Source organism: Scaptodrosophila lebanonensis, unplaced genomic scaffold (assembly GCF_003285725.1).
Source record: "Scaptodrosophila lebanonensis strain 11010-0011.00,11010-0021.00 unplaced genomic scaffold, SlebRS2 tig00000129-arrow-arrow-pilon, whole genome shotgun sequence".
Taxonomy (NCBI): domain Eukaryota; kingdom Metazoa; phylum Arthropoda; class Insecta; order Diptera; family Drosophilidae; genus Scaptodrosophila; species Scaptodrosophila lebanonensis.
Genome location: NW_022060583.1, coordinates 1,649,861 through 1,662,212, shown reverse-complemented (window position 1 = coordinate 1,662,212; position 12,352 = coordinate 1,649,861). Strand labels below are relative to the sequence as shown.

Below are 12,352 nucleotides of genomic sequence, written 5' to 3'. Positions count from 1 at the left end.
TTATATATGAGTTATGCTTTGGTTGTTAAATTGAATTAATCGAATAGTTGGCAAAATTATTTTCTACAGGAATATCCAATTTATAATAAGGATTGTTTTCTCTGTGTGTTTTGTTTGGACACAGATGTGTAGATTCTGTGTGGAGCATCTGGAAACAGCTGCTCGACAAAATCTATTACAAATCTACATCATTGGAATTGGAGCTGGAATTCCTGTAATGTTTAAAGGCCAATATCATAATATTTAAATTTCTAACTAGCCCCAGAAAACGTTTACCTGACCTGCGACTATTTACTGATATGATGTACTATTTGATTACATTGGACCCGTCTACGAAATCATTGCATATCTTGTGGATCTACACAACACATTCGAGTCGATTGAAGTGATTCGCTGAATAAACAGTTCACAACAAGTGCCGAAAAATTGGAATATAGAAGCCCTTTTACTACAGATTTATATTAAAATTAAAAACCAAAAAATGTTGTTTCTTCGGTACGAAATTGATCAGATAGAAAAGTTCCTGTTGTCGTATAAGAGATAAGCTTTATCATTATCATATAACATATTCAAATCTGATCTGTTAAAAATTGGAAAGTTTCGATGTTATTACAATTTGAAAAGAATTTAAAAAAATGTTATGTAGGATCCTATCGAGCTGACAAGTTGGTTCACATATAAATATTTATTGACATGAAAGAAATTCTTTTATTACCAATCACCTAATTTGGCATATCATGGCCCCCCACCCATTCCCCCGGTATTTGCAAATTTCCAAAACTGCTGAAATTCTTGGAGTTTTGTAATTTGGCAATAGCATTGGCTTTTGTGTCCTTATCTGAACTCTTATACTTATTGATTCACGATAGTTCAAGAGTTTTAGCAATCTCCCAATGATATAGCCCCTCTTCTCCATATTCTCCTTTGCCATCCCAGACAGTTTCCAACTCGGTTCTAGTTAAATGTGAAAAAAGTCAACAAATACAAGGATAGAAAATTGAATTGAATTCAATGTTTCTTGAAACTACCCTATTTAAGGAAACATACATTGAATTGGATTTTTTCTCCTTGATGATTCTGAGGGTCTAAGAGAAAACTAATAAGGGTGTATCTATTATTTTGTCCACATGTGTATGCAGCATTAGCGCACAGGAGGTTTACTTTTCAGAGATACAACTGTATGTCTGTTTAGTTTTGTATTGAACTTTGTCATTGTGCAAATAGAATTCAAATAAACTGCAGTTTTATTAGTTTTATTCAAAGTTGATGTTGTTGCTGTTGCAATTGTTGTTGTTGTTGCTGCTGCCAGCGACAAATTAAGCGCATTCAAGGTTGCAACTTTTTGCTGTTTAGCAGTTGTTGCATTCGCCGATGCTGCTGTGAATCACTTAAAATAAATTAATATCAATTTTTGTGCATTTTTCGTGCGTGATGCTCGTGAGTGTGGCTGTGGCTGTAAAGTTGTTTCATCCTTTTAAGGTGCGTCCCACTGGCCACGCAACGTCTTCAACTGCCAACCGCGCTGACGTCATGGCACCACAAGGACAGTGTCCAAAAATATCAAAATACACACAAACACACACATACACATACACACACACACACACACACACACACACACACACATGCAGAAGCGATTGCAAAAAAGAATCTGTTGAAAAATGTTGCTGCTGTCAATGACATTGAGAGCTGCAGACGCAATTCCAATTGCCACTTTCACTTGCAGATCGAAGGGACAACATCTGTTGCTGCTGCCGACCATTAGTTTGGAATTATCCACATTCTGTGGACGGGAACTGGAGATGGGAGTGCAGATGTTGCTAGCTGTGGAGCTGCTGTAAGGACTTTCAGTTTTGTGCCCTTTTCTAGGTGTTGTTGTCGCTCTCCTTGGACCAGTTGCATAAGGAAATGTTTTCCTAGAATTCTCTTTTTTGCTGTTCGTTTTAATGCATTGAGGTTTTTCGTGTTTTGTAATGTTATTTTTTTTTTTGTATTTATATTTATTTTTGTTGACACTGATCACTGACATTCGTTGCAGCAGCCTGCAGTTGTTTCTACATATTCAGCTAGCGGCTTTGGCTAAAAAGGCGCACTCCACTGACCCTGTAGCGAGTCGACGGCATCTAGATTTTGGAGCAGTTGCCTCGAGTGGCGTCTTGGCATTGCTGAGAAGGCATGCGAAGGCTGCTCCTTTAAGACTTTTAACTCATCATTACAAGTATTAACTTTTAACATACCTATTTAAATGCAGTGGAGTCACCTCAGAGCCATCAATCCTAGGTGTTGGGCGTATGACCCCCAACCTTTCAGAAACTGAACGTGGACTGGATTCACCGTTCCATTTATATTCAATATTCATTATTATTTATATACTATCATGGATGTCTGCTTCTGATTATAACTCGACGAGAGCAGCTGCATTAAAATACAAATTGTCGTAACTTGTAAGTCAAAAGGTATTTGTTAAAAATAAAAATGCAGAATTAAGTTCTATGTTTAATTTGAAAGCCTTTTTAAAAATAATTCGGATGCAACCTAAAAATAGTACCTGCTTGTATCTTGCTTTCTATGCCAGTTTTTTTTAAAGACAAAAATGCTACATTTTGCAAATGGCAGGGAAAATTAAAACGAAAGGCAAATTGTAACCCACCAGAGAAATTGTCGAGGTTTTGATCTAAAAGTTAGCATTTTTTAAAGGCATGCAATTGAAAGTTGTTCCACACCTTTGGTAATTGCCAAATGTGGCCTAAATAGGATTCCACCAAACAATTCTTTATCATTCCATTTGAAATTAATAGAGTTGTGATTACTATATTAAAACCCAAATCAATAACAGCATTCTCTAATAAGTTCTGCGACAAAATTGTGCACTTTTTTAATATATAAATGCATTAAAATATATCGGCGCTTATATCTATTATGTTGGTACGGAAACTATGAAATATGATCGATATAATACTAGAGTATATTACTCGTATATATATTGTACAACTGCGTACAAATAGTACCCGGAAATATAGCCCTGATAGCGAGCAGATGTTTCGATAGGGAAAAATCTTTTTATTTTTAAGCTGGCGGCACTATTATGTTCCATTTAGTGGATCAGTCAACACCGTTTGGAGAGAACTTTTGTATCTTCCAAATAAATCAAATCTCGTTTGATTCCAAAAACACCCCATTTTTTTTTTTGGAAAAACATCGTCGTGTTGAAGTCTGTGAGACAAAAATTTTTGACTACACTTACCATAATAACTGGAATTAGACTCTATGCCAAAATTTATTGCTAATTTTTCTTTTCTCACTTTCTATCGTTATTTGTCAAAAGCGTTTAATTGAAATTAACTCTTGTCCAGTTTAATTATTAACATGTTTTACACATTAAAAATCTGTTTACGATGTTCTTAAAATAAAACTATGACATACGAGGAATAATTTTCAGCTTATGAGGCTAGGAAACTATCTATTTATCCTATTGTTTTCTAACTATTTTATCTTTTATTATACAGCATTTATTATTTATTTTGCAATGGGTGGGAATTTTGATTAAACTATAGAATATATCAGAGTTTTTCAACATATCTTTTTAAACCCAAAAGTTATCCAACTAAGGGCGATTTTTACACTGATTGGTAAAAAGGTTAAGGTTAAAAACCTCTCGGTGTTTGTACGAAGGGATTGACGGTTAGGTCCATATTGATTCATCATGTCATCATATACGAGTATGTGCCTTTTAAAATGCCTGTTACATTTGACCTTTTGGGTCTAGGGTTTAAAAAGTACTTAATCTTTGTTTGCATTTGCGAAGGTATTTATTTATTTATTTAATAGATCAACAAATAGTGCTGTCGATACAGTTTACTAATATTAAGTTATAATTGAAACTTTTAAAAATTAGAATGCCTCAAAAATAATTATTAATGCGTCCTACACTAATAAAGGGGGGAAAGGAAAGGGAAATCTCACAAATTTTCGATTTTCACAGCCAAAGTGGTCAGAGATTTCCCCGGAGATAAGTATAGAGGACAGTTTTGGTTGAATTCAGAGAGATATGTACCATTATTATTATTATTTTCCTACAAGCGTCTTCAACCTTGTACATTTTGCTTGTTTGGTAAATTGTCTTAAGCCCGTGAATATTCGTTTCATCGTGATTTGTTACCACGTTCTAAATGCCATTCGCAATCACGAACATTCACGCACACATCCAGACACGGCTCTAATTCTGAGGACCGAAGCTGCTGCTTTGAATTAGTGGTACGAGTGCGTTTCCCAACTCATAGTGGGGACCACGGAAATGCTGATCTCATCGCGAGAATTTGTGATGATTTGTTGTTATTGTTGTGTTTGCTCAGGGTCCAGTGTTAGCTGTTGTTGTTGCCGTTGTTGATTCCTTGCAACAACCACGCACCCTCACACACACGAGTACACAAGATCACACACACATGTACAGATACTCATGCCTTCAGACCCACACACTCACACACACTCACGCACCTTGCCTGGCGGACATTTCGTTCGCCCATTTGGCACGTAATCGCCCGTTGTAGTTGTTGTTGTTATTGCTTTTAATGCTGTCGCTGCTATCTCTCTGCTCCGATCCAATCCGATTCGAGCAGATCCGAGCCTAAATGCAGCAACCAATGCAGCTTGCACAATCAGTTAAGAGCCTCTGCTCGTGCCAAACGGTTGTGCGCATCTTCCCTGTCTTCCAGTTGTCCAGTCTTCCAGCCTTAGCAACTGCAACTACAACTACACAAATATTTACCCAAGCCATATAAAAAATAGCTTCTGTTCGTGCATTACTGCCCGTTGTTTTTTTTTTTTCGAGTGACGCGTTCTACGTGTTCCAAGTGCAAACAAATTCTTTAGTTTTCGTTTTGAAATTTGTACTCTATGCAAATTTTCTAATAATATTTAAATTCGCGTGTGGCGGTAACTGTAACAACCACAATAACAATAGCGGCTACAGCAACAAATACAACAAAAACAACAAGCTGTTGAAGTTGTAACCACAAATCAATCAAATAATTGTCAGTTGGCATTTGGCGACAGAAACAGCGGCCAAGTCGCTGGCAAACCGCACGGAAACCGCCCGTTAGTTGGACTGGCTGTTGCATAAAACGGCAAAAACTTATCACGACGCGCGCAATTTGATCTTTCCGTAAATTAAACTGTTTAAATATTTGAAGAGTAAAAAAAAAAGAAAATTTCGTTGTCGTTGTTATTTTTGCGCGACAGCTTCTCCAGAGCCGCCTCTACTCTGCAATCTCCCCGGTCTACCGACTATACAGACTACAGTCTCCAGTTACAAAGACGTCGGCTGCCAACAGCGTTTGATAAGCAAAATTCAGAAAAAAGCAAAAGCACTGCAGGTGAGCAACAGCAACAATGTTGAGATTTAAATCACATAATATACTCGTTTGTGCATACTCGTATAAAATTCTAACCGTTTTGCGGCTAACTTTGCGGTTTTCCTGTTACAAGTGCCGGCTGGCGCCATCTACCGTTTAAGTTTGTCTAGCCGATCAGTTTTTTTTTTGTTTTTTGTATATACTCTAATCTACATACATATGTATGTACATGTGTACAGGTACTTTAGTATGCATGAGTGTGAGGGTGTGTGTGTGTGCTGCTCCCATATGTTGATGGTGGTGGGCGTTAGCCACATAAATCAAAATGTAACACACAAAATCGAACAACAGGGCCAATAAAATCGGAGCAAATTGAAGCAAAAGTGCCAATTTGGCAGACACAGCTTTATGAGCGCGTGCCTCTGCCCAAAAACAGATTTTGAGCTGATAATAAAACGTTTTTTAATTGGGATCGGAGTGGAATGGACAAATTTATGCGCGAGCACCCCTTGCTGGGCATTGTCCTACACCTACACAACAGTGACGCGAATAAGTGTCTTCAACTAAGAACTAGTTGTGCACAATAAAGTTGTTCTATTTTGTATTTCAAAGAAAGATAATAGTCTTAGGTGCAGCTCTTTTTTCATATGAGCATTGTTTTTTAGAGTCGCTTGTCAAGCTATATACTTACAAGTATTAGCATATGGATTGTTACTTGCTTTAATTATAAACAGTTTTAGAAACATTTCAATTTTGTGAAATTATAGCGTCGCTCCTCTGCAATCCGCACACTTAATTATTAAAAAAAATTAAACTTCAACCCATAAAACTTGGTAAATTTTGGACATATTTTAAGTATTTTGTAAAGGAAATTTTTGTATATTTGATTCTGAAATCAAGCAGCAAAGTGGAGCCAAATCTAATAAAAAAGTCCTTAGGATAAGTAAAAAGTGAAGATATTATTGATTTACTTTTACGAATGTTAAACAATCGTTCAAAGGGGTTATGCTCTGTTTTATGTTGAGGTTTTGGGACTGATTTTTTTGACAAAAAAAAAACCGATTTCGTTCCGTATGTCTATTACCTTTTCGGTAATAATTGCATTTGCATGTGAATGGAAAGCGTTAAAGAGATGGCGAAGCCATTCAACCAACATTCTGAAGGATAAAAAACACTCGTATGAAAAGCTAATTAATTGAGTAATTCGTATGTATGGAGTTGGAAATTAGTTTACTTTAACTAATATTTCTCAAAACACCAATTCTGTGGTCTTATTTTTATTTTAGGGCGCACTATTGACACTCAAAGCTACATACATACATATGTAAGTATATTGGAATGCAAATTTGGGAAATTGATTTTAAATTGATCGCCAAGACACAAAGAAGAGAAACAACGTATATAAGGCGTCACTTTTCATAATCTTCCTAGTTTTTCATAAATACATATAGTCGCATATACACTGCTTGTTATTCGAGCCCCCCACTTCCTCTTTTTTCCAACCAACCATTGCACAATTTTCAAGTTCAAAGCTGCCGCCATGATGGTTGGGTGCTTGTTTTTCTGAGGCAGGCGAGTGGCATTCAATAATTACGTTGGACAGGCCAACATTTTGACTTTTCGACTAGGCCTATTTGCCCAATTGCGGTTTTGAACTTGTTTGGCTTGCGGCCGAGCACATAAACATGCACAAATACTTGTATATGTCCCCGGTCGACGCTACCTCCACCCCCCCCGGCCCAGCCTCCTACTGCCAACAACATACACTTAGTAGCTTACGTGCAAGGCATTTTGAATTGCAATTCGCAGTTGAGCTTCATGTTGACGCTAACCAATACCGAAAGCAGCGACCTAATCAAATAGGCAGCTCAATAAGCAGCAAAAGCAACTCACACACACACGCACACACACACACATCTCAATACACTTGACGCTGTCATTTATTTTTATTTGCCACATGTTTTATTTTAACCATTTACGGGGGAAATGTCACAACTTGTTGCCGACGACGCGTCGCTCGAATCAACGACTTCGCAACGACTCGAGTTTGCCTCGCAAAAATTGCAATAAAAATGCTCAAAATCCATAAAACACAAATCATGATAAATTAGAAAAACGCATAGACGACTTCCAACCAAACACATCACAACAAACAACAAAAAACAACAACAAATGAAACAAAAAGATGCCAAATCGCAAACAATAAATAAATCAAAATGAAAAATGCATTTGCTATAAAAATTGCATCATCATCAATTGCTGTTGGCATGAGTTCACAATACAACGTTAGCTCGAGTCCTCTGAGAAAAATATCGCAACACATATCTGACATACTATATAATACTTATAGGTATCTGGTATAATGAATCAAAAGTTTAATTCGCTTGAGGCTTAAAAAACTGAGGGTGAATTTTCAGGCTTTTTCAGGTCTTTGAAGCCTGAATTGGAGACAATATTTCTGCAAATTCGAGACGCCTTCTTATATCGTATACAAATTTTGTATACTGATAAATGCAACTTCAAGATTTTTATTATTTCCCAAAAACTTTTAAGCAGGTTCGGAACATAAGAGCCCATAGTTCACCATTTATCTACTTTATTTTGTATTATTATACATGTATAACAATAAACCATCTTAGGTATTAAATCAAGTTTTATTTTTAAGAATTATTTTTCAAAATCAATATGGAAGATTAATCCTGATTGATATTAATTAGTTAGTGATTTCAGGAGAGAACTTGGATCTCCAAAAACAGAGCATTTATTATTAGACATTTTCGTTTCGATTTTCTTTTAATTGATTTGTGTAAGGGACGGCAAATCCGATACGTCGCTCCTAAAAGAATGCTATTCTTAATTAATCTCGTGTTCTAATTCGAATCACATAAATTAGAATCAAAAAGCTTAGAATCAAATAAGTTAGAATCAAATAATTTAGAATCAAATAATTTAAAAATTCTAATTCTAAAAATACGTCTTTTTAATAAGTGTAGCGCATGGAAATAGGTCAGAATTAATTTATTCCTTTACTTTTAACTTTGAAACGTGATTTTAATTTTGTTTTTCATTATAGTTGCAGTTACTTATTGGCCATGGAGTTGGAATGTGATTTGGGTTCCATACAGAACGAGGAATTGCTCAGAAAAATGGTAAGTTCAACTTTCTTTGACTACTGCATTCAATATCCTCTGGACCTATGTACAGTCTACTTTTTTGAGAGTAAGCCATAAGGCTGAAAAGCTATACTTAATATTATTATTCTCCAGTGTTGATTTGGATGGTATGTGTGAGTGTGAAAGCAGTGGAAGAATAAATACATTCGAACAGTATTCCAATAAGAGTACTCAAGTGTTTTGTGAAGTGTGAATGAATTGGTTGAGGATTCGGCGAGGCAATTGGTTCGGAATACCTTCAATCTTACTCAAATTAATTGGATAATTATTTTTTATTACGATTACATGATGGGGAGAATAAAATAATTAATTTCGGATATTTCCGGCCAGTTCTTAATTAGTGACAAAATAAATTGTAATCTCTTTTGGTCATAACATCACTTTTTACAACAAAAAACAAGAAAGGACCCGAAAATAAAAACGTTCTGAATTGCAACACTAATTCACAAATATCGAAAGGAGTTATAGCTCGTAGACATAATAATTGTGGGTGCAATGTTCTAACTGCCTTAAGCCGCCCTTTCCTATTGTATTGAAATGTTGCTTAACCTTTTAATTAGTTCACCCATTAACCATACACTGGGCGGGACTACCCCAAGTATGTTTACAGATTGAAATAAATCAACATTTCACATCTCGTCATCATGACAGTTGCATAATATAAGTGTCGGGTTTCGTCATTAGGGTGTAGGTGTTTAGTGGAACAAATTTTGCGCTACCTTCCAGCACCTTCGTGTGGCTGTGCCTGTACCTGTGCCGCCCTTTTCTGTGGAAGTAAGTCGCTATGCCCCATTTAGTTGGGCATCGTGTGTGACAGACTGACTGCTGTCATATTTGTGGCAAGTTCATTGCCTTTAAAGCACAGCTCAGATTCAAATTCGAACACTTACGAGCTTACGCTTCGCGAGAACAGCGTGCTCCACCAATGGCCGGGTATGCCCAAAGCAGCCCACCAGCCAATGCAACCAAATCGGGTCATTTATTGGGTTGGCTCGTCATCAGCATCAGCATCAGCATGGCGTGGGTTGCTTTATGGCTGACTGACTCGACTGGCTTGGCTGACTGGGCTTAGAAACACACGAACATATGCACATACATAAATATAGTATTGGCAATTATCGTTAAAAAGTCGTTAAGTTCAAAATTAAAGGAAAAGCGATTATTAAGCCGCTGGCTAAGCCAAATGGAATATATTCAGATCTAAAAAAAACATGTGCATATAATTACATAAATAAGCCAGTAAGCCAAAAACCGATTTGAAACAGAATCCAAAAAATTGCACAAAAATAGCAGAGATGACGACGAAGACGATGGCGACGTCGAGATCCATCCCACGCATTCCGAGCAGACGGGTCTGTTCCGTCTACTTGCCGGCCGCGGCGCATGCGCGACTGCCAACGGTGGCGGCAAGTGGCCACTTGGACTGATAATGCCGCCGTCGCCGCCGCCGTTGCCGCTGCTGCTGCTGCCCATGACTCATCGCCTCGGTCAAATGAATCAATTCGAGAGGTGGCGATAAAGTCGCGGCGGCTGCGCAGCAACCGCGCAGCTCGGTTTAAGATTTAAGCGTGAAAATTACAAACTCGGCGCGATCGAATGACGCTGGCAGCGACCGTGCAGCGCTGCTCGCTTCGATGCGCCTGTCTGCCTGTTTGCCTGCCTGCCTGCCGGCCTGCCTGCCACAAAATCAAGTTCTCGTTCTTAGCTCCTTGCTTTGCGATGACGTCACAAGCTGGTCAACCCAGACGCAAAACAAGAAAGAGCGTTGTTTTCCCCACACCGAAGATGACATACCCTTGCAGAAATTGTATTTACAGTTGGTCGGGTGAGTTATACTTACGGACATAAATACGAGTACATATTGATTGATAAGCTGCGAAATAGTTTCCTTTTATCAATCGATCTTTTGTCTTCACTTCTGGGACCTCTTAATTATTTATATTATTATGTAATGTGAAAGTTATCTGCATTAAAATAGCCGATCTAAATAAATCATCTCCTCAATAGAATAATGTTAACGAAACAGTAATTAAGGAGCAGATCTTAAGGAGCAGACCTATGAATATATTTTATTTATATTATTATGTAAAGTGGAAGATATCTGCATAAATAAATCATCTCTTCAATACAATAATGTTAGCGAAACAGTAATTAGAGAACAGACATATATTTTCGGGAGATTTCCGATAAAGTTCTTTTGAGATATTTTGTATTTGCTCTTTAGAAACGCAATATACATATTTACTTTAAATATTTCAACTAAAAGCTTTAATGTTATGAATATATTATATTACTATGTATACATATTATGTTGGTAGTTAAAAACTTAAAAACTTAAAAACACAAAAAAAGGAAAAAATGAAAAAAAAAATTTTTAATAATTAAAAAAAAGTATATTAATTTAATTATTTAATTAAATTAAAGACATGTTCATGTACAGTTTCAACAGCATACATTTACATCAGAATCGTGTCTCTGCGTGTTTATATGCGTGTATGTATGCAGCACAAAGTTGAACCCAAGCAGCAGCAACAACAACAGCTGCGGGCAGCACTGCCGGCAGCGGTACAAGCAGAGCATGGGCAGCGATTTTATTTGTGGCTATAATTTTCATCAGAATTGACCTATCATGATGAAACTTGGCATGCAGACACATAATCACTAACGGGATGTAGCTACCTAATTTTAGTCCGAAATTCCAAGAACTACGGGAGCTATGAAAAAAAAAACACGAATTGCGGGGGAGTGGGGGGGGTGTATCAGAATACAAAAATAAACTTGACCTGCCTAGGGCTTATGGGAATCTGGATACCGAGTTTGGTTATTCTAGCTCTTGTACCTTCTGAGATCCTTGCGCTCATACAGACGGACTGACGGACAGACGGACGGACGGACATGGCTATATCGACTCGGTTTGTCACCCTGATCAAGAATATATATACTTTGTGGGGTCTGCCACGCCTCCTTCTGTGTGTTACATACATTCGCACAAAACTAGTATAGCCTTTCACCCTTTGGGTACAGGCTATAACAAATATATATATGTATATATTTTATTACATTTAAATTGTGCCCTTAATCATCAAAACATGTTTGTGAGATCTAGCTTAGATATGGGAGGGTGTTTTTTTTTTTTTTGAATGAAGGGTGATTTCTTTTTAAGGAAGCGCCCGATTTCACTATAAAGGTGTTAGATGCAAGTTGTTTGGCTCATCAACAAATTAGAATTTAGATTTGCTTTCGCAACGTCTCTTTCTTTTTAAGTAATGCAAGTACATCAGCTAGATAGGGTATAAATAAACAACTTTTAAAGCGTTGGCTGGCAGCTCCAGTCGTCTCAGCTGCTTCGTCTAACTGGTTGATTGCCTGACTAGCCTGACTGTGTTTGTGGCTCGTTTTCCATATACATTTGGCCATGATTCGATTTGGAGACGTGTGGGCCGATCGTCGAGCCAGTCAGCCTGCTAGCTAACCAGCCAGCCAGCCAGCCAGCCAGCCAGCCAGCCAACGCCGACTGCCAAACAACAACAACAACAATGACTACAATAAAGAAAATGGCAAAACAAAAACAAATAAATCAACAAGTTGAAGCTGAATTAGCACAGACATACATACAAACACCCGCTAGACAATGGCCAAAAATAGCAAGTGGTCTGTAACTATAGCGATAGATAGATAGATGCATGTAGCGATCAAACAGAATGAAGATTCGAGACTTACTTTTCGAATCACGTAATGAAGAGAGATTTTCAATTTGTTTGCCGGTTCGCCGTTGCGTCTGCGCAGATTCGATGAGTAATTTGCTTAGCATTCATTAATTTGGCTTTT

The 12,352-nt window shown here is 37.4% G+C and overlaps 1 protein-coding gene across 10 annotated transcripts in view; it reads left to right on the top strand.

The window, feature by feature from the left end:
- The first annotated feature begins 4,717 nt into the window (after window positions 1-4,717).
- LOC115628931 (microtubule-associated protein futsch) overlaps window positions 4,718-12,352 on the top strand; it is a 45,830-nt gene continuing 38,195 nt past the window's right edge. For 3 of the 10 annotated variants that reach the window (XR_003995852.1, XM_030525202.1, XM_030525201.1), the window contains exons 1-2: window positions 4,718-5,372; window positions 8,425-8,500. Coding sequence is in view for 8 of the 10 variants with exons in the window: in XM_030525202.1 (XP_030381062.1) it covers window positions 8,444-8,500 (57 nt within the window). In the remaining 2 variants the exon portion in view is untranslated. The remainder of the gene's footprint in view (window positions 5,373-8,424; window positions 8,501-12,352) is intronic. The other 7 variants (XR_003995853.1, XM_030525200.1, XM_030525199.1 and 4 more) reach the window with 4 other exon arrangements.